Here is a 22,552-nt window from a genome sequence, read left to right on the forward strand (position 1 = left end):
TCATATGCAAACTGGTGCTTTTTGGACCTCAGTGAATATGGTCCCGGTCAACCTGTTGTAGCACGCATGTGCAATCTAAAGGTGGAGTTCAATGTGGAGTAAAGATGTGAACGGCATAGCGGTGTCTATCTCAGTTAATACATCACAAATATCTCTGATATGTTTTATAATTATTGATCATTAAAGTGTTCTCAGAGCTGGTAAAGGTGCAGCTAGTTTTAATGGCTTTGTATACTGCAGGGTAGCTGCTGGATTTACTCCAGGTGAACTAAAGTCTGATTTAAGGGTTGATTATATTTAACTTCATTCAAATCTGTAAGGTTACTAAAGGTATTAAATAAATGTAGAGGAGTAAAAGTACATCATTTACTCTGAATTGTAGTGGGGTAGAAGTACAAAGTAGCATACAATAGAAATACAAGTAAAGTACAAGTATCTCAAAATTGTACTTAAGTACAGTACTTGAGTGAATGTACTTAGTTGCTTCCCACATCGGTAACAAGGTATGTGTTTAACATAAGCTTAAGATAGTTTAACATTGACAACTGATTTGTGTTTAGCATAATGTTAGCCTTATACTTTTGGTAATTAAATTTACGTCTCATAAGTTTAACTTAAAATCTCTTAAAAATGATCTTGCTAAACAAAAAAGCGGGTCATCAATGCCGCACTATATACTGTATGGTCAACCACACTCGTAACTGCGTATGTATACGAATCACACTTCATGGTTTTGAGAAATCCTGCAATAAATACACATTTCAATGGACAAATTTGAAGGTAGGAGGCGCGCAGGATAAAAAAAGAATATATAATATAATGGATATTTAAATATCAAAATAAATAAATATGGCAATTCAATAAAGAAGTTATTTTATTAATTAAACAATTCCGAATGGCACATAATGGTATTTCCTTTTTTTAATTTGGCAGGTTTTGACTTCCATACAATAGACTAAACATGATGTTCAAAGGGTCTCTTTTTCCTAGTTCCGTCTGGCAAGGTCAATTATTATCTGACTAATGGAGTCACCAATGAGGAAATGTTAATGTCCTGCTGGGGAAGTATTGGAGCCCCTGCATTGGTAATAAAAGCTGAACACCACTGAGGCATGCAGAGAAATAGGGTAGTGAGGTATCAGACGCAGTCATTCAGCAAGCGACTCATCTAATAGCTGAACAAATTCAACATGTCATATATTAATGATTATCCCCTGTACACTTGCATGAATAACAGCTATTTCTTATTAATAAAGTTCTGGTTTGCAGAAAAAACTTGACCTGATTTGAATATTAGCCTATATATTATATATAATATTAGCCTACTGCCTAATGTTCAAACATGATATCACACCTGCTCACCTACATTTTGTTCAGAAGGTTGTACTGACTGACCTGACTCATTTGAAATCACAGCTGCTAACACATTAGGATATTGTTACCTGGGCTTTCTTTTTCTTTATTTCAAGTCACTGCAGACAATTTTATGTTGGATTTAGCTGAATCCAGTTATGTCTGAAAGTATTATAATTATAAGGCAACTAAACATTTAAATGTCTGCAATTTCTAAACATGCATGCCAGTGAGTTTTATTTCATACTTTGAGCAGGAAAAGCTGTGTGTCTTATTTTAAATCCTTATTTCATTTTTGTTTCATGTTCGAGTGTGTTTGTTTGTTCTTTGGCTTGTGAATGGGTATATTAATGAAAAGGGAATTCAATGTGTGTGTGTGTGTGTGTGTGTGTGTGTGTGTGTGTGTGTGTGTGTGTGTGTGTGAGTGTGTGTGTGTGTTTGTGTGCGCGCACGTGTGTGTGTGTGAGAAAGATCAAGAAGGCAGTAAATGGTGGGGGCAACAAACAAGAGAGAAAGAGAGAGAGAGAGAGAGAGAGAGAGAGAGAGAGAGAGAGAGGGAGAGGAAGAGAGACAGGGAATGAGGATTGAGGGAGAGAGAGAGAGAGAGAGAGAGAGAGAGAGAGAGAGAGAGAGAGAGAGAGAAAGAGGTGGGTGAATGCCAGCACTCAAATACTGGAAGTCAAACAGCTGTGATGCACTGGAGCACCAAAACAGTCAAGAAGCGCTGGAAAAATTACGTCCAGGATGTAGAAGAAATATGATGTTCACACATCTTCTCACAGTTCTTCAAATGGTCTCCATCTCAAGTCCTCAAGGAGCTCACAAACTGCAGGTAGGTTTTTTGTTTGTTTGCGACATTAAGTCAACTTTATAGCTCTGTTGGCTGTTGAATGGAAAACTAAATCCTTTGTAGAATCTAAACAAAAGATTCTCAAGAAAAATCCTAAAACTGGGGGAGTGTTTAACATTCTGAGACAGCATTATTAATCATATTGCAAGAAAATTACCTAAAAAATGTTTCTTTCTTTATCTATTAAAATGTTTTTTTGTGTCTAGAAGTTGCTTAGCATTATGAGAATAGTTTCTCTAATAGAAGCTTCACCTACAGCTAGGTAGCTGCTTGGTAACAGCAGTATGTGAACTGATCTGTTTGCATAGAGTTAGGGTTAGTTTTAGGGTTTTGCCTTTTATGCCCAAGGGAGAATTTTTGGTAGCTACAGAGATGTTGGCAACAGTTTGTCATTACATTTTTCTGAAACTAATACTATTGAAAAGACTATATACAGTAATAAGAAACACTCCAAGCCAAAACAACAGATGATCAAGTGTTTGAAAGAGAAGGTTAGCAGCGGGAACCTATCCAAAATCATATTGCCCTGAAACTTTTTACCACCGAGAGCCAAAAAAGACATTATCTTTTCGAATGTAATGAGTAAACTAAACATCATGTGAAAAATGTATTGCTATTATTTAAAGTGACCCTTTCTCTTCTTTCCATTAGGTGTAGAAGCGCATTTACCTTTCTGTCAATCCGCAAAATGCTGCAGCGTAACTGCTCCCTCGCTGCCCTTTTTACATCTGGTGCCACAGTCCTCAATGACGTGGGCTGCACCGACGCAGCTGTGTTGTGTGGGATGAATATCTCCTGGGTGTTGGCAAATGCAACTGCACAGGATCTGTACTACATGTGCTTAAGCGAAGAGGAGTACCTTTCCATGCGTCTGGGGCCGATGAGGTCCCCTGCATTCCTTCCTGTCTGTGTCACCTACCTTACCATCTTTATGGTGGGCGTACTTGGCAATTCTCTCACCTGCGCTGTGATTTTGCGCCACAGGGTGATGCAGACGCCCACCAACTTCTACCTCATGAGCCTGGCAATATCTGACTTGCTGGTGCTGATGCTGGGCATGCCATTAGAGATCTACGAGATGTGGCAAAACTACCCCTTCCTGCTCGGGGAGGGAGGTTGCTACTTTAAAACCTTTTTATTTGAGACTGTGTGCTTCGCCTCCATCCTTAATGTTACAGCGCTGAGCGTGGAGCGCTACATGGCGGTGGTGCACCCCCTCAAAGTCAAACACATGGCAACACGGTCTCACGTCAAGAGGGTCATCATCATGCTATGGGTGCTTTCCATGCTGTGTGCTGTGCCAAACACTAGTCTGCATGGCATTGTGGTGCTACCTTCATGGTTTGGACGACAGTTTCCCCGATCTGCTATCTGCCGTACGTATGCTGTTTTTGCTACTTTTACAGATCAATGAAAGTAGCTTTGTTTTGCTTAAGGCTAAATCCGCATGTAAAGATCCACACAATATTAATATGAACACACTGATAATAAACAGGTATAGTTTTTAATATTTTTACCATCTTAATATTAGCATGCTAGCATTTGCTAATTGAACAAAGTGAAGGCAATTTCTTTAAAAAAACGGTTGGACAAATCTATTTTAAACTGATGATTGTGCAAATAAAAAAACTCAGATGGTCCCTAAAGTCTTTACTTTCGATCCTATGAGGGAGAAAATGATATGTACAAAATGTCATCAAACCATCAAATAGCTAGTTTGACATTACAACAGAAAATAAAAAAACAATCACAGGCGTATCATCCAGGAAAAGTCAGGTGATCTATGAAGACACAAAGGTACATTGTATGGGCACCGTAATGTCTGTAACACATTTGTTACAGACATTACGGTGTCTGTAACAAATGTTACAGGGGATACACGCTCCACAGACAACAGGTGTCAGTGCAGTGTGTATCCTCTGGCCAACATGAATATCTGTAACAAATTCCCTTCATCTGGTTGTTGTAAAGAAAAATTAACATATCAGCCTCCTCATGACACTTCACGAAAAGTAAGTGAATTCCCCAAATCAGTAGGATATACCTCTGGAGACATCGAAGTCTATACCCATGTTTTACGACGATACGGTGTTGCTGTCTTATAAGGGCTTACAGGTTTTGCAATGGTGTATGAAGCTAAAATGGCCATGGTAAACCTGGGTCCTTGATCTGACTAACACATCTATTTATTACATCTCCATCCACAGATATAATTAAGCCCACCTGGGTGTACAACCTAATCATCCTGATTTCAACATTCGTCTTCTTCGTGCTCCCCATGATGATAATCAGCATTCTCTACCTGATCATTGGTTTGCGGCTGCACAGGGACCGGATGATGAATGTGGTGGAAACAAGCTTTGGACCGGAAAGTCTCACCCGGTCCCACAAGCAGAAACTGAGCAGACGCAACCTGCAAGTCACCAAAATGCTGTGTGGGTTTCATTTTAGCCATTTTTTCCCCCAAGTTGCTTAATAGAAAAAAAAAACTCAAATTCAATTCACCATCTCTGCGTGTGTCAGTCTTTCCATTGTTCTCACATGAACATCTTCTTTAAAGGCTATATGTTAAGTAACATGTCCATCGTCTGTTAGCTATGCTTTGCAGTCTGTTACATGCTGGTGATGGTTGACAATGTGCAGGACAACCTCTGATTCTGAAAAGTGATTCCATAGAGGAATTGCCTTAAACCTGTATTCTTTGTAATGTCCAACACAGGGCAACTCTACTGGTTGCAAAAATAAGAAGTCTATAAGAAAATTAAACTACTTCTCACCCGATTTATTACCTCATTAAACATTTTCCTGATGACTTTATTGTCCCAATTGTTAGTTTCGAGTTTTGTTCAAAATGGGCTGATGTTCATTTTTGAAAAATGATGGTCTAATTTAGCGTAAAATAGCGGTTAAAGCAGTATGTGCTTCAATGTCTGACCTTATAATTGACAGGCCACTACCAAAACTTTTTTTTTTGAGCATGTATTTCCTTAGCAAAAATTAGCATTCCAAATACTATTAGAGTTAACAAGAATTAAGAACGTCCCATGCTCACCAAGTTAACTCATTCAGTGTTTTTTATGCTTATGGTACATGGTAGTCTCCAGCTCTATCTTACTGTTCAAATAGGGTTACTTCTGGCTCCAACTAATTTAGATTGTGGTGATGAAAATGCCTATCTAAAGGCTTCAAAATGTTAGTCCATAAACAAATGTGTGGTCACAGTGGCTAGGTTACATTCTATGTTCCAGGAATATTACAGTGTATACAATTTGTGTGTTTGCCTGTCATCAATCTATCTCCCATTTGACAGTCTCTCCCTTACACTGTCCATCTGGCCTTCTCAGGTGTGCTGGTGATTGTGTTCGGACTTTGCTGGGCCCCCTTCCATGTGGACCGCTTGATGTGGAGCTACATCGACACCTCGTCGGAGCAACACCTCCAGGTCTTCGAGCACGTCCACATCGTCTCCGGGGTTTTCTTCTACCTAAGCTCTGCCATCAACCCCATCCTCTACAACCTCATGTCCACCAGGTTCAGAGAAATGTTCAGTCACATAACTTGTTATCGTAAAAGCTGGCCGGCACGCTTCAGCCAACAGATGACCCAACGCAGCACCTTGAGTGAGAAAATGCCCAGCAGTATGAAAAGTACTTAGTGTTGGTCAATGGAAATTCAAGAACTGTATACATGGATAGGGGACAAATTAAGAACTGTGGATAGAGAAATGCAGATACTAGGCCTACAGGGATTGAGCCGTCATTGAATGGTTTAGTTTTGAAAAAGTATAGATTGTATGACCTATACACCACAATTGCCAAATCTCATTCCAAGGTACTGCACTCATCAACACACCAGTAGTAGAGCTTAGACACTTGAAGAACGCACAGCAAGAATAATTAAAGCTCATCTGGGGGCATGGTTTCCTTTAACGATAATTACGGGTATTGATTGGAAAATCTGTTGACCTCTGAAATATTTCTCCTTCCATGGTGAAATGGTAAAATCAATTCCCCTGAAGCACAATTATAATTGTATAAGTGGCTAAAATGTTTGTATCCTGCTATTAAGAAAAGCCATTTGAACACATTGGTTATATAAAGTTACATTCAATTTAGAGAGCAATTAACCTTTAGGTTATGAATTCAGAATAAGTTGATTGTGTTTCAAGAAGGGTCAGCTAAGCTAATGTTTGTCTGTCACGCTATAAGCAAGGATGATCATTCCAGCCTCCCAATATCGCCACCAATGCAAGCAAGACTACAAACAATGACACCAATGAGTATGAGTTACAGACTGAAGTCATAGAGATTGCTAATGCATTGGTTTGGCATACCGAATATGTGTTGTGTTTTCAAGCTCAAGAGACACAGATAGTATATAATCAATACTTCTCCCATTTGTGCGGGACATTAAAGTCCTCCAGCAGGTGGACCTGCATTCTTTATTTTCTAAGAGAAACCTTGTGGCATTCCAAGTTATTGTTCCTGTATGAGACCACCTATATTGAGTACCCATGATTGACCGTCAAATGGGAAAGGTACTCAAACAGAAGGTTATTACTCTCTAAGTGGTATGGTAGAGAATGTCACATGAAGCTGAACAGATGTTTCCACAAATAGACACAAGCAAAGGCTTCTTGACAAGCCACATGAGGTGCACTTCAGAAGAAATAAGCAAGACTCGTGAACTGTTCTCCAGTCTGCAGAAATAACTCAAACACTATTAGAGAGAAGACCTATAGGACGGAATGAAGCACAAAAAATGATGAGATAGGATGAGATTGACCTCTCTTGGCACCAATGTTCCAGTGAACAATGAAATTATCATATAAATGATACAACAGCATTGTTATGCATAGGAAATACAACCCGTCGACTGTCTCAACATTCCTCCAAGGGTACAGTAGTTAGAACTGACGCCTGACACCAAGAAGGTTCTGGGTTCCATTCTTACTGTCTGGCGTTTGCATTTTCTCCCTGTGATTGTGTATGGCTAACTGTTGTTGTACATGAAAAATATATTTATTGGGTATAATGTGAAGAAAAACAAATCCAGGCTGGCTTTTCATGAAGCTTTCATAAAAGAGTGAATATGAAAAAAGAGCATTTCTCTAGGAATGAGGAAGTGTAACGGGTAAAAAGTTAAGTAAGGCAGAGTATTAAGTTAGGGATCTTCACTTTGGGATCTTGATCACCATGTCAGTGTTCTTTTTTTATTAATGACCACCCCGCTGTATATTATGCTGCTTATTACACGACTATCTACGAAATATACCAAACAACTTGACTGACAATAATAAAAAATAAAAAATGTATTAATGTAAAATGACGGCGGCACTGATTGAGGTTTTCTGTAACTGTCGAGGTCTGTTCACATTTATTTTCCATTAACCAGTCTTTAAACAAGGCCAGAGCCCAAACCATGTTCCTGTTTACCTCCTGTCTGTCTTCTCCTGCTGTACCTTTGGTGTTTACTTCCTGTCTCTCTTTGGCTGATTTCTCTGACGCAATCTTTCTTTTACCCTCTTTCCTTCTCTTGTGCTTTTTTCTACTGGGGACAGTTTAGCCATCCTGAATCCAAAGTGTTGTGCTCTCCACGAATGAATATTAAAAAAGTATTCCATGTTTGTTTTCCACAGCTGACATTACATTGACAGGACTTCTTTCTGTGGATTGATATGACTGCACAAAGTCCCTTGATCCTACATAGCAAAGGTCCGCTACCCTTAGCAGCAGTCTGTTAATAACATGAGGTAATGGTTTGTATATGGTATTCATAACCAGTGGGGCAGCTGAGTAATCATGTGCCTTGCAAACATTTGAACTTCTTTCAAACATCTACAATGTGCGATACTAGTTATTCCGCATGTATAAAGTTTTTGCTTTAGAAACCGTCAGGTCTAGCGGCTCACCTGTATTGCTTTCGAAAAAGTAAAACATGTAAGTGTAAGTTGCTGTTTCATGTGTTGAATTATTACTTATTGCAAATTGTAATAAAGGCATGTAAATATTCATCTCTTTTGTTAATGCACAGTGCAGTATTCTTTAATATTTAACGAAAACCTGTTTCTGTACCCTTGAAATACTATATATAATTAAATGACATTGTTTTGAACATTAGTGCTGCTGGTAATATGTGCTGTTTTTATTACTGGTTGAGTGTTGGGGACAAATGTGTTTATAATGAGTTTTGTTTTCACGCTCCTATAGAGCAGCTCCAGGGCTTCTGTGTAAACATCTTAACGAAAAGTGAAAAGTTATTTATGAGAAGCAACGTCTGCCAAAAGCCACAAGAACCTTTTCTCTTTGGCTGTCTCATGTCAAACTCTGGGTGACACACAGTGCAGGTCAAAAACTCATTTTACTAATAGAAATGATAATTATAAGAGGGTAGAGGGGAGAGTACCTGGGTCAATCGGAGGTCAGAGATGAGCTCACTGAATGACACTGACAAATGGTGTAATGATACATCAGCACTACAGTGTGGAGGGTTATTTAAAAAGTGTATTCTGTTACAATTACTATTTACCTGTAAGAAAAAATATAATCAGTAACCTAATCTGAGTATTGAAAAATAAAAGTAATGTAACCTGATTACTTTCCATTTCATTTTCATCAGTATCAAATGCAATTCAAATATAAACAAAATAAATATCAATAAGTGCATTATGTAGGAAGACAGAACAATGCAACCTTTAAAAGAAGAAACCAAGATATTTCAAATAAAAAATGTGTCCTATGCTCAGAGATTTAATTAAAGAGGCCACATTCTGCTCATTTTCAGGTTCATATTTTCATTTAGTGTCTCCATGCTTTAATGTTCAGAAAGCTCTTTATTTTTCTCATACTGCCTGTGCTGCAGCACCTCTTTTCACCCTCTGTCTGAAACCAGAGCCCAGTCTGCTCTGATTGGTTAGCTGGCCGGCTCTGTTGTGATTAAATGATGATTAAAACAGAACAAATGAACCACAGAAATTGAAAACCATAAAGCAGATCTTGGCAGTAGACGTATAGATTCACACTGAGAGTATTAGCCTACAGAACAGTACAGCTTACAGAGAATAAAACTAATCTGCTCCTTTTTAAACAAACACTATATGCTCTTTTTGTTTTTTTGTAAGGTTGTAATACTGCTAATAATCCTAGTAAACAGTTACAGTAATCTGTTTTGATAAATTCTAACTCTTAGGGAATACAGTTCACTTTTTTTAATTGGGTTGCGTTAGTTCCCAAGCCTGATCTTCACAATAATAAAATGCAATGCACCAAGAATTTCCATCACAATAACAGAATACACTGAAATAGACTTGATGAAGACGAAAGCATCACAGTATCGCCTGAGTAATGGTTTCAATCAAAAGCGTGGTTATTCATTTATGACGAAAAGGACATTAGTATAAATTAACTTTCTAGAACTGTGGGAATGTGGGCACTGCGGAATTAAAACACAAATCAAACCAAATGAGACAGATAATGCTTTCCACAGTGACTTTCATTTAGAGAAACGATATGTTCAAAGAACCATGAAGTCAATATGATGCGCTGTGGAGATGCATTGCAAAGAGTGGTGACTCATCTAACCGACTTATATCTGTTTTAACTCCTGGAAACTTGTAATTTATTCTATATGCATCAACCTGACATACACTGACACAGGATGTAATGTAAGAAGAGAGGTCCAAATTTAATTTAGAATGGTAAGCTTATTATACCAAATTTGGTCAAGCTGCACATTATAAGGGAAGGAAATCTAAGAGATGACTCTCTTACAATTCTCATCCTTCACAAACGTGAAATTGGACAGGTGTCCGGACAAGAGCTCAGTAGAAGCACAATAGCATATCAGGGATAAAACGGATTTGGAGAAGGAGAAGGAGATATGATTCACTGCAGAGAGGAAGATGGTATTTGATAATGAGGCGATTCAAAGTGAGGACTGAGGCTGGCATTAATAGTGTTATTGTAGCTCCAAAAGCTGTCCGATCAACATTAGGAGTAGAGAACTATATATGAAATACCGTTAGATTTTCTATGGATTATTTTCTGTGTGCTTTTTACATTTTTACATTTTGCCCCTTGAGAAAGTAGGTTTTATTATGTAGTGGATTAAAGGGATCTATTATGAAGACATTTCCCCTTTTTCTATTAATGTGACATGCATTGTCTTTTTGTATTTGCGCCTGTTTTATGAAGTTGGTGAATGTTTTCTAAATGCTTGTTATGTTGTTGAAAATGTTTCTTAATTTGCATGTGTTTTGGAACATTGATCCGTTAATTTGCATCGTTTTGAAGGTGCAAATAGGTGATTCTCCTTATGGAATTGTTTTGGGCCGGTGAAGCACAATCGCACCTGTTGGCCCCGGTACAAATGACCAACATTTTTTATTCATAGCATGTTAATGATTTGTGCACACATAAAATGAGTTTTCAAGATTTGTAATACTCATATTTAGGTTTCCATCATTGCAAAACTCATGTTATTTCCACATGGGAAGATAAAGGCTTTATAGTTGTACACAGCTGGTCGGCTAATTCAAAACCTTGTGAGAGAAGCTGCGGACAAAAAGACCAAGATCAAACATGCTCACACGTTACCGAACATCTCCCAAATGCTTATAATTTCAGCTAAAAATAACCTATTTTTTTAATTGAAATTCTGAAGCACAATTCATTCTTCAAGCACTGAAATTAAATGTATATGTATTCCTAAAATATAATTGAAATCAAAATCTCTTTTGAAAGATGGACCGGAGTACAAATACTATAAGCTTCTAAATCTTTTCAATCTTTTTCTTTTCAGGAATGGGGGTTTCATTTATTCCAGTAATAAGGTGCATTGTACTGATAAACGTTTTTCTGGAGGCATGCTCGTGCCCTCTTTTTAAACTTTTCATATAACTCACAATGCTGAATGTTCCTTTTGGTTTATTACACAGCAAATCATTTTGTGTGTGTACGTGTGTGTACAGTATGTGTTTGATTGCACAGTCAAAAAGACATGCCAGGAAGGTTAATTAGAAAATTCAACATAGCGTATACATGCATTTGCCAATTTAATAGGGCATGCTATCACCTCGTAATGGAGGATGGAGAAGGAATGGATGGGCAATTGTTATGGAAGCAAAGCCTGAATGGGCGACCAATGACCGCAGCATGCCAACAGATTCTAGGGTAACCTTGGCCTTGGCTGTGAGGAATGAATTTTCCCATAAAGAAACCCGGCCAGTGAATGATAGTGTGAATATTGCCATTTTCTCCCCCTCCTTCCTGCAAATTGCTTTGTGTTGAAATGTGTTAAGGTTGAGCCGCGGGATTTTTCGTCTGGGCATGTGGTGCAACAAGAAAAATGTATACAGCGAGTATCAGTGTGAACTGTAGGTAGATAAAAGAGGAATAAGGTCAATTGCACATAGATTAACCCTGGTACCGCATTATTGTTTTCCTTTCCCGTTTCCAAATGTTATGCCAGTCTTAATGGGTGAGATCAGCACTCCACTCAATTTATCTAAGCATGCTTTTTTGAAGGACAGTTAAGCCCAGGACACTGCAGTTCTGCAGTGGATGCATTTTGCTTCTTCTGCTGAGGTGACTCATAAAACCTGTAAAGTCAAGAGGTAGAAACTCCCAAGGAGAGAGACACAGCTCACAAAAGCTAACACAATGTTTTTATCCGCCCTAGTGGCAAGGCTCTAAGGCCAACCCCTTCAAAGTCAGGAAACACATGTTAACAGCTGTTAAATCCTTTTTCTTGCTTTTTGAGCATAATATTTCAACAACTAAAAGATGGATTGTTATTCAATCTGATACAGCTTTTTCATTCTTTCAATTTTCTTTGACCATCATTGTCAGGTAACGTTTTTATTATGTTTAATGCTTTTACTTATTAAGTAATAGCGGCAAACGAGACATCTTTCATCTTTAGCTTTGTGCTTATTAGCAATTGTTAGCATACTACTTTTACTTAACATGGTAAACACATAAACTGTATAATAGAGGTGGATGTAGTCAATGTGACATCACCAATGTAGATCACATTTTGAAATCCTCAAGTTTGGCCTTTTTGCCGACGCCATCTTGTAGTTTTGGTACCAGAAGTGAAACGAGATGGTAAAGCTAGATAGAAACGTTTTTAGGGTTTCAAAAGGGTAAACTTAATTTAATGAAGAGAAAACACACTTTGAAAGACTGGATCAATGCTGTTGTAGCAACCTGTCCAAAGCTAGCTACGCACTAAAGCATACCCTGCATAATTGACGGTTTTACTCTAAATATGACACAATCTTACAGAATGAAATGATGCTGTATTGAAGAAGACTTGAAAAAGTAATTGAGACCATAGAAAACTGAGGATAAGCATTTTTTTCTCACAATCAGACTTAAAAACCAGTGGAGTTACCCACTGCTGGATATTAAAAATAATTCAGGTTCAAGGAACTTCCACATTGGCTTTCCTTTCCCGACCTTGAGGTTGCAGCCTGGGTAAACATTACACCTGCTACACCAATGCCAGCATTGTCCTTTCGACCATGCTAGCAAGCTGAAGGTAGCATTTAGCTCAAACAACAGCTTCACAAAGCAGCTAGCATAACTCTAGTTCATTCCAGGTAGGAATGGAAATTCCTTTAAAAAGCAAAGACGGGCACTGTAGTCTTTAGCAAAGTAAGTCATCTCATTTGACATCAAACTGTGTTAGCAACTGTGCTACTGGGGTGCTAATGTGAGCTGGCACAAACTGAGCTAATACCGTGTGTGTTGGGAAACCAAATATTAGGAGCAAATCTTACCAGCAACTTAAGACGTCAGTTAAAAGAGTTGGGAGTGTATTTTTGACAGAACACTGACTTCAGCTAGTCACTTTATGATCTTTTTAATATAGCAGCAGAGCACAGAAGTCCCCAAACAAAAGCTTGAGGATTACCAATGATACAAAGTTCATGGTTAGAGTGAAATATTGGTATTCCAGAGCTTATTGTTTCAGAGCATGATAAAACATTTAATAATAGAAACCCTTAACTCTTCAATGAACAATTAGATGGACTGGTAAGGAAAGCATTCTGAATTGTATATGTAAATAAAAACTTTAAGACAAACATATTACTGTCGAGTCAAATAGTTTTAAGAAATGTTGCATTATATGAGACAGGATCAATTAAATACATCTGATGTATGGAACATGTGAAGGCCAGCATGTTAATAACTTAATACAATTATTAAGTGTAGGAGACCTTAACCCAGTGAATTACAGTATACAGTAAAAAGGTAATAATATCCTGCTGTGATATTCTTCTGCCCTGGAACCATAAAACTGGTTTTGGCTAATTAGCACAAGAAAGAAGAACCTTGAGTATATCTTGGTGCCTTGTAATGAACAAAACAAAAGAATATATAGTTGGGGGAGTTGCATATTTTAATTTGTGAAATGGTGTCAAGTGCTGTTACCTGAAGGGTTGTTTTTTATCCACGGAGGGTGCAGTTAATTAGGGTGTGTGAAGTGTGTTTGTTTCTGTGCTTAGTTATACCAGTGCTTTGTAAAACCACGTTTGGAACCCAAATGTGACCCAGTCCAGTAATATTATCTATTTCAAATGTTTGAGTGTCTCTATTTATTTTTCCTCTATTTCACAGATGTGTTTTCTAAATCAAGGTTGGATTACATTTCCTGCATCACATCAAAGTGGGGCTGCACTTGATTATGAATAAAATGTTAATATCATCAGTTAAAAGTAACGGGGAGTGGGTTTATGCCTTTGAGTAAAGAATAAATCAAACATACCTGTTATTTATTCTAATTACTATCATATGTCAAGGATAAATCACATCTGGAGAACCATATATGTATAATGAAACATACAAGGGGAAATGCCTTGTTTAAAAGAGGTATAAAATCCTACGAGTTCCTATGACAATAAACATAATATTTTTATTGAGACATACAGACAAAAATAAAAGTAGCAAAATCAACTTGAATGGCATATAACACTTACCAAGTAGGAGCATCAGATCACAATTTTAAATAATAAACTGTTTTACACAAAAATAGGCAAGATACAGTCTATAAGAAAGTACGGACACTCCCTTAAGCTAAAGGTGCAGGAGATGTATGCTGTCAGGCATTTTATCCCTATCCTCAAAGAAAGTCATGCTTCAAAGGTTTTTGGGACAGTACTTTCTCTCAAACTTGGCTACGTCAAACTTCCGCTGGCAGCCTTTGTAGTTCATGTAGCGGACCTTGCCGAAAACCTTTCTCGCTCCCCAGGCTCGATCGTGGATGCCACAGATAGACCACATACAACCTACAGAAGGGACGCGAGTTGCAGAGTGAATAAATATGTTTTCTAAATCAGTTACACTGAAAAATGTAATCCATGTCCTCACCGACAAAGCCATTGGGGTCCTGGCCATCCAGACTATAGCGGTCGTTTAGGTAGAGGGCGATGGAGAGCGCCTCCTCTGGTGAAGAAGTCCACTCCAGAATCTTTTTGGCCCAGTACATCCTCAGGAAACCATGCATCTTCCCCTCAGTGATCATCTGGTGCTAATGGAGATCATTTGAAACAAACATCAGTAAAAAAACACATCTTAACACAGACTGGAGATCGAACACTGGAATAAGAAGGTACCTGAGAGGCGTTCCAGAGTTTGTCATGTGTCCTTGCTTTCTCCAGCTGTTCCCGTGTGTAGAGATACTCCCTCTTGTCTTTGACGTGTTCTTTCAGACTCTTCTGAGCCCATTCATAAGTACCTGAGGAACAAAATGTCAAAAGAAAAGAGAACTAGCATCCTGTTCTGAATCATTGATTTACAAGCTTTCCCTATTGCCGATTATATAGGGGTCTGCTCCCAGTTTGGACAAGCAGCCAGCAGTGCCAGAATAAGCAGAGCAATGTAGTGCTGTCGACAGGGGGAGCAGGATAAAGCATTTTAGACAATTAAAAGAAGCTCACAATAATACATTTGGAATATTTTTACTGCTCAGATCACCTTTTCTTTCTGGTAACTGAATCCGTTTTTATGCTCTCTTCAAAGCCACCAGACTTTGATGAAAAAATATATATATTATACCTCTCAAGACACAGGAGGTTGGTGGTCTACTATTACCATGACTGTTTATTTTGAATGTATGAGTGTACCTATTCATAGTTCGGATTCATAAAGTCACACAATAACACAAACTAAATATCAGATCAGCGTTAGACCAGCCAACCAACCGGTGTTCTGCCAGGTAAAATAACAAATCTGAATAGAGTCTGGTGGCTTTGACAAGCGCATGGATGGATATAACGGCCTTAGTTCCGCATCAGAAACAGACTGCATAGCTGACTCGCAAGGTTAATGTTTGAAAATACTCAAAATATAGCAGGAACAAACAGTCCCCCGTCCACAGCAGTAAACTGCTTGACCCCCAAGGCGTATCTCCCGTTTGGTTTCCTAAATTAGAGTTGTGCATTCAAACATTTACTGAAGGTAACACTCTGATTATGGGTTAGTACCTCACACAACTAGACTTAAAATCATCTGAGAAATTGTTTTTATTCAGCTTGCAATCAGATATGAATGATGGCAGGAATAGGATGCAACTGAATGAGATCTAAACTGACCCTCTACGCTGTCGTATTTGTCGTTGTAGAAACAGAAGTTGTCTGTCAGCTCCCTGCGCACCACCAGCTCCTCGATGAAGGTTGCGACAGATACACCTGCAAAGTTCCCACTGCACTGAACCTGAAGTGCGACACGCTGGGCTGAAAGGTGACCTGATGGGAGGAAAAAAAGATGGTGGACAAGGATAAGAAAGTGTGATGGACAGAATGAGGAGGTGATGTTAAAAAGGGTCTGAATTAGTGACATTGATATCTAACCTAGTTTGTTGTGTGGTATGGTGGTTTTGAGCTCAATTTATGCTGTAAATATCTCTGCAAAAGTGGAAATATTCTCTGTTCTGATATGAAATCAATTAAAATGTTCAGCTTTTTGAGCAAGGTGTTTCGTAAGACAATCTGCAATCTAAGTAATGCTGTACTGCATATGTTCTATACCTATTAGAGAAAGTTCTAATGTGCCGAGTATGTGTGGGACACCTGTCACTATTAAGAAAGAAAACTCTGCACTTCAATGTACGTTCACGAAAGTGCTTGTTTTTTACACTGACACAAAAGTGTCTAAAACACATGATGGGAAGGAGCGTACATAGGATTTGGTGATTTGTCTGTGTTCTTCTTTACGACAACAATAAGCTCAACTTACTCTACACCGACAGACCAAACTATGACAACAAACTCTCACTCATGTTTGCAATGGTGTCTTGTTGCAACAAGTTACATGACACAAAAATAAAAGAATCAGGTAAAATGTTCAATTTCTCTGTAGGGTCCTTTCCATAAAGTTGTCAAGACACTATATTAATAAATCTAAGCCCTGTTTAACTGGCAGCCAGGTGTAGCGTTTTGGCTTAATAGTCAATACTGGACCAATTCAAATGTTGTCCCCATAAGTCACTTAGACACAAAGACATGGGGAAATATGGTGCAGATTAAAAAAAAGACCCGTTACCAATGATTCTAGTTATTTAGACAGGCAGTGAAGCTTAGATAGATGAGAAAGGGTTTGTAAAGTCAATTAAGGCTAAAGTTGATACAGATGTTTACAAAACTTTTTTTACCCATAGACATGCATTAAATTAAGATATACAATCAATTTTCAAGGTGCAAATTACCAAAGCGGAGCCAGGGAGACAGCTGGCTAAGGCCTGCGATGTTTGGGTCGTTACGTTGAGTAGAAAATAGTTTGAGGCGTTCATCAATGAAGGACTCCAACATGGCGACTCCTCCCTTGGTGCCGGGCTTAGCCCACTCCGGCTCTCCTACATTTCTGTCTACCTGCAGGGAGGCTAGGGTTTCCTCCCACTCTATGAGCTGTAAGAGAAAATGACATTTTAAACACTTTCCCCAATTGGGTCCTCAAGTTACATCCAATCTAATTATGTAATCTAATAAAGCTTTGACTTAGGAGGAACAAATATTCAACGGAGGATACAGCTGACAGTGATGGGATAAATTGTACCATCAGGTTTTGTAGAGGCACATTGTAAAACAGGTTAAGGTATGTATGGAATATCTATTACTGTACTGCAGTGAAAGCACAAAGCTCTTCAGCTTTAAAGAGGCCCTTATCCTATAGTATATAATATACGTTCCATTGGACTAACTTACTTTTGTAACATTGTGACATCACCACGCAACACTTGCATTTCTATTGGCTAGCGCTCTAACACATTGTACGTGATAGGCTAAGGGGCGTGTTGTCTCTAAGCTGTTGAAAATTCACAACAGAGCCGGCCGGCTAATCAATCAGAGCAGACTGGGCTCTGGATTCAGAAAGAGGGTGAAAAGAGGTGCTGCAGCACAGGCAGTATGAGAGAAATAAAGAGCTTTTTGAACATTAAAGCATGGAGACATGTCACAGTAGAGACACCAAATACAAATACTGAAAAGGAACATAATAGGGCCCTTTCAACATGTATTGCTTGTAAGGAAATTTTGACTTTTGGACAGTGCACTACTATTTATATTTATTAGTCAAAAAATGATGTGAAGAGAGGACCTCTGGTTCCACCTATTAATAGGTTTTCTGTTTCTGACTCAACATCTTACTTTTCCTACTTTTGAGAAGATAAACTACGATCATTTCGTCCTAACCAATTCAAAAGTAATTGAATGTGACACATCAACTACTTACTTATTGAGTAGTCTTTGAAATAGCAAAAGGCTACCCTTCTCTCTTACTGTAGCACTTACTTTGGCGGCTCTTGCAGTTGTGTAGGGGTGTTTTTCTACCAGAGGAAAGTCTGTGAGGAACTCCGGAAGAAGCTTTGTGAGTTTTCCTCTGATCGTCCTGGCGGCGTACTCAAGCTTTGTGGATGTTACCCAGCAGGGAACAATATTGTGGGCATCTACCTACAAAAATGAAAATTATATCTTTTGTGACAGATAAAGAAAGTAGAAATAGTGATAAATCAAAGCAATGCGCATAAAATAAGACACGATAACGGATAAATATATATTATTATAGATTAATAAAAGGTACATCTTATCTTATCTTATATTTCTTTGTGACGAGTAAAACAAATAAAGCAAGGACACACTCAGCGAAAGATGTGGGGAGAAATCTAATAGCCAAAATGCAGGGCTTCCTATCGACACTGAGTGTGAGTGTGTACCTGTATGAGGGGAATATCTTTTGGAAGACTCTTTTTAACATCCTCCAACCACTGCAGTCGCTCTCTGAGGGGGGAGAAGTCTGTTACCACTGCGCCCAGGTCTCGATCAGACACAAAACCGGGGAGAACGTCTCCAGCTGAACCATGGAGCAGATGGAACTGGAATTCTAAAGCTTTGCACTTCTGTTTGGGGGGAGCAGAACCAAGATTAATTTGAGAGTAAAAGTGCAAAGAAATGTTATAGAATCAATTGAACCTTTGAGTCTCCTAAGTGCCTCTCAATTATCACCAAATCCAAATTTAACTAGAGCTATACTTCATAAGGAAACAGGTAGCCACCTCATTGACTTTCTATTGAATGCTATTGTTTATACTTATTATTTTTAATTCTCACACTAAGGCTGATAATAATGATGAATTTGTTTATTGATGGTTCTATGTAAAAAATATATATATATTCTATTTTTCTATTAGTATTCGTTCCCCTCACTTTATCTTTTTCCATTAACTTCATATGCAATTGTCCAAAATACATGTACAATCTGATTTTAAAAAAGCGTATATCTGTAATCTACTTGTTATTGCTGACATTTTTACTTTAATTTCCACCCTTACAATTAATAAATAAGATTGATTTGCTGTCAGTCCAATAATTGTCCAATTGTTTCAGCTCAACATTTAATGAAAAGACAGAATTTGGCAGGCATAAAGGGTTTACTTTACAATAACTGAAAAAGACAGAACTTGGTGTAGCTTGACCTGGTTGATAATGTAATAAATAACATAATTTTTGATTTAGCAAAATGTGCTTTTATTTAAATGGTTTGCATCAATACTCCATTGCTTACTCCATGTATGAAAAACCTACTTTGCATTCAAGTGTATTCTTATTCTTGAAGTGAATACCTTGAGACTTCTTTCAGACCTTTCAGCATGAAGCTGAAATGTCTCAGAGTGGACAGCTCTGATTTCGGGACAAACAGGCAGACACAGACGTGCAGAGGAAGCTTCTCCTTCAGAGCAAGCTGCTGGGCATGGATCAACGCCCAATTATCTGAAACACACAGAACATGTTGACCCATGAGAGGACAAAAGCCAGTAAAAAATATCTTGTTGCTTTCCTGGTAGTTGCTTTAAGTGTTCACCTTGTACTCTGTGGTCTCTTGACATCCAGTACAGGACACCCTGTGAGCCATGCTTTATCTTCTCAGTGTTAGATATGAAGCGGAGGCGCTTTGTGTTGAATTCCATCTCCTTCTTCTCTGTCCTCTGCTGCTTCAGACGGTCCTCCAGCCAGCCCTTCTCCTTCAAGGGAGCCAGATTTTGCAGCTTAGCACTGGGCTCTTTCACAGCAACAGATGTAGATTTGCGTTTCTTTTTTTCAGACATGATGGTTTGGCTGGTGAAAGACTTGGTCTTGGAAGAAAGTACTGAAGTGCTATTCAGATAACTGTGGGCAACAACTCTAGAGAAAGATGAGCTGCAGATGAAAGAGTCAACATGGTGAAAAGCTAAAGATACCACGTGAACGTTAGCAAAACATAACAAAAACCAAAACAAGTTCCTTGCCTTGAACTTAGAAACAATATCCACAAATTAAATGGTCGAAAAACAAAACCAACAACACGACACTGAACCAAACCACAGGCACGTTGGAGATGTAACTTACCTCCTGCAAATGCTGAGCAGCATACAATGAAAGAAACGTGTAGAGGTACTTTAAGCTAGCTAACTAAAGCTAATGGCAGACGACGTCATTTCAGCACTCAAACTGTACAAAAACCGTTACCGGCTTAGTCTTCCCTTTGAAGAAGCAGAAACATTAACACCGCGTTGTTTAGGTTTTGTAACAGTATTTCTAACTACATTTCCCAGAGTGCACTTCCGTACTGGGCATGCGCACTGCCGTTTACGCCCGGAGAAGGGACTAATAAGGTGGTTTAAAAAGGGGCCATATTATGCTTTTGGGGGTTTTTCCTTTCCTGTAGTGTGTTATTTATGTTTTTGTGCATCTAATAGGTCTGCAAAAGCTAAAATCCCAAAATTCATGCTAGAGAGAGATATTCTCCAATATCCCTCCCCCATGCCTGAAACACCTCGATGGGATTCCTTTCTTTACTTCCTGATTCAGTTCCGTATCACACTGACGTCAACGTGATACGGAGCAGAACTCCAGCCAATATCAGCGGGAGCCGCTAGAGCTGAAACACCACTTAAAGCCGACCCGAGCAAGGAGCCATGGTGAGGAGACGCTGCCACTTTCGCTGCGAACCAAAACTTTCTTTGTTTGCCATACCAAAGGAAGACCACGCGAAGAAGAAGTGGCTTGCATTTATTTTTACAGATATTCCCCGGTAGCAAAACCCCAAATTATGGTTGTGTTCTCGACAGTTCACTGAAGACTGCCTCCTTCATATTTTTTTGTAATATTATTCAAGGGTCAATTACACTCCACAAATTAGAAAAAATCCTTTTCAACAAGAGAGTTGTCAGGGATGTGGAGAAGCTTAGTCATCAACACCAGACTTCATCACTGGAGGCCTTCCACAGCTCGATCCTGCGCCTTGCGCCTAAAAATGTTGTTTTCCCTTTCATGGGAATGTTGTGCAGGTAAAACACGTTATGATAGAATCTGTAACATCTTTTAAAAAAGTTACGTATTAATGACTAATAACTCTTAACAACAAATACATTTATGGGCAATTCTAATTTGCTATCCTACCTACCCTATTTATCTTGAAGGTTGTACTTGGCGGTCATTCACTAAAATGAAAATGTTATGGCTAACAAGGGTGATAGCATAGCCAAGCCAGTCAAACCAGACCCAACATACAGTAAGTTGTAATTTTTTTTTAAATGTAAAACATGACAATTAAATAACACTTAAATATGTATAAGGAAGATGGATACAAGGAAATGCAAGAACATGATTTATTTGAATGTTATATTTCACAGATTATGAGGATGACCTGATGAGGCTTGTGTTTGATGAGGTGCTAGAGGACCCAACTCCATTTGTTGAAGGTTTAAAGGAAATCCCCATCCCCAAAGACCAGTCATCCCAATATGAGAGACCTTCAAAGGATGAGGTGATTGCCCGCCATGTCTCCCGCTTCAGCCAAGGTGTGGCCGAAAGCCAACGCACCGACCAGTTGGATCAGGAAACTCCTGGCGTATCCGGACTACCACACACGACGGGATGACAACCCTGGCATACCGGTCTAAATAGCCCCAGCACCAGCTGACAAAGCTCCGATAGGAGAGATGCCAGTTACGCCTGTAAAAGAGAGGATCAGACACTATTACCTTGAATATAAAACTGTATCTTCTGTGTAAAACTGTATTTACAAATGTTCCATATTAAACTTTTTACTTTATTTTTTAATATTTATTTTGAGGATAAAGGTCATTTCTTTCTTCATGTTTTTCAGGTTCTGTGGTATAATCAAAGTTCAGATTTGATTTTTTCTAAGTTGTATTTCATAATACTTACTCTTCGGCTGTTCGACGCCTAAGAATACGTCCATAGTCAGCTCTGACTATGTTGCTGATGTTCTGCAGGGTGTATATGTGGAAGCAATTGGGCTCTAGTCCTGGATGGTCTACCATGCAGGTAGGAGGGACCGCAACCTGGTTCTTTCTTGCCACAACCTAAAATGGAAAATAAGACACGGGTTAACATCAAATACTTTTATACAATGAAGCAAATGATGACTCAGTAGGCAACATCACCGCATAGGATGTATATTTATCTAGTTAGCAACCTGTTTCAATGTTACATTTAAAAGAAAACGGTGTTATCCCAGGAGATCGAGGAGAATAGAAAGGTTGGTATCTTCTACATTGTGTAATTCTTAGATACTTGTATACCTTGTGTGGCAGCCGGGTGTGGTTAGAGCGCCGGCTGCTGGGGTGAGGGGAGTGGCTCGGCCGGAGACCAGACAGCTGATCGGAATCAGGTAATCAGGCGTTTAATATAAAGCATGTTGGTAACCTGGTTCTGATCTGTCTTGCAGTAGGCTGGGTCCTGGGAAGACGACACACCCCGTCCTGGCCTTCCCCGCTCGGAAAGTACCGCGGAGCTGCCTGTTGTGTGAACAATTCTCAACCAATAAACGCATTGTTTTTGCCCAACGC

At 38.9% G+C, this 22,552-nt stretch overlaps 2 protein-coding genes and 2 long non-coding RNA genes across 5 annotated transcripts; 2 read left to right on the plus strand and 2 right to left on the minus strand.

Moving 5' to 3' along the window:
* The first annotated feature begins 2,058 nt into the window (after positions 1-2,058).
* On the plus strand, positions 2,059-8,230 carry LOC134865635 (neuromedin-U receptor 1-like). The gene is made up of 4 exons (XM_063885294.1): positions 2,059-2,185; positions 2,855-3,579; positions 4,411-4,638; positions 5,548-8,230. The coding sequence occupies exons 2-4, from the start codon at positions 2,892-2,894 to the stop codon at positions 5,856-5,858; spliced, it is 1,227 nt and encodes a 408-aa protein (XP_063741364.1). The 5' UTR covers positions 2,059-2,185; positions 2,855-2,891; the 3' UTR covers positions 5,859-8,230.
* Positions 8,231-14,102: 5,872 nt separating this feature from the next.
* Positions 14,103-20,316, minus strand: LOC134865616 (deoxyribodipyrimidine photo-lyase-like). 2 transcript variants are annotated; one of them, XM_063885262.1, is made up of 10 exons: positions 20,085-20,316; positions 19,561-19,720; positions 19,323-19,469; positions 18,416-18,600; positions 17,994-18,152; positions 16,913-17,111; positions 15,801-15,953; positions 14,823-14,944; positions 14,578-14,737; positions 14,103-14,495 (listed from the first exon to the last, which is right to left on the minus strand). In XM_063885262.1, the coding sequence occupies exons 2-10, from the start codon at positions 19,664-19,666 to the stop codon at positions 14,347-14,349; spliced, it is 1,380 nt and encodes a 459-aa protein (XP_063741332.1). In that variant the 5' UTR covers positions 19,667-19,720; positions 20,085-20,316; the 3' UTR covers positions 14,103-14,346. The 2 variants fall into 2 exon arrangements, with proteins under 2 accessions (XP_063741332.1, XP_063741331.1); XM_063885261.1 differs by having other exon boundaries at positions 19,561-19,895.
* On the plus strand, positions 20,153-21,729 carry LOC134865621 (uncharacterized). The gene is made up of 3 exons (XR_010165980.1): positions 20,153-21,025; positions 21,158-21,249; positions 21,371-21,729. It is a non-coding gene; the product is annotated as an uncharacterized LOC134865621 (long non-coding RNA).
* LOC134865620 (uncharacterized) lies at positions 21,326-22,269 on the minus strand. Its single transcript, XR_010165979.1, has 3 exons — positions 22,180-22,269; positions 21,909-22,066; positions 21,326-21,692 (listed from the first exon to the last, which is right to left on the minus strand). It is a non-coding gene; the product is annotated as an uncharacterized LOC134865620 (long non-coding RNA).
* Between the last annotated feature and the right edge of the window lie 283 nt (positions 22,270-22,552).

Source organism: Eleginops maclovinus, chromosome 6, assembly GCF_036324505.1.
Source record: "Eleginops maclovinus isolate JMC-PN-2008 ecotype Puerto Natales chromosome 6, JC_Emac_rtc_rv5, whole genome shotgun sequence".
NCBI lineage: Eukaryota > Metazoa > Chordata > Actinopteri > Perciformes > Eleginopidae > Eleginops > Eleginops maclovinus.

Coding starts and splice junctions, on each gene's coding strand:
- LOC134865635 (XM_063885294.1), top strand. CDS start 2,892: ATGCTGCAGCGTAACTGCTCCCTCGCTGCCCTTTTTACATCTGGTGCC. Junction 3,580..4,410: donor TCCCCGATCTGCTATCTGCC/GTACGTATGCTG, acceptor CTCCATCCACAG/ATATAATTAAGCCCACCTGG. Junction 4,639..5,547: donor GCAAGTCACCAAAATGCTGT/GTGGGTTTCATT, acceptor TGGCCTTCTCAG/GTGTGCTGGTGATTGTGTTC.
- LOC134865616 (XM_063885261.1), bottom strand. CDS start 20,107: ATGCTGCTCAGCATTTGCAGGAG. Junction 18,601..19,322: donor AGGTCTGAAAGAAGTCTCAA/GGTATTCACTTC, acceptor CTCCCCCCAAAC/AGAAGTGCAAAGCTTTAGAA. Junction 14,738..14,822: donor AACTCTGGAACGCCTCTCAG/GTACCTTCTTAT, acceptor GATCTCCATTAG/CACCAGATGATCACTGAGGG.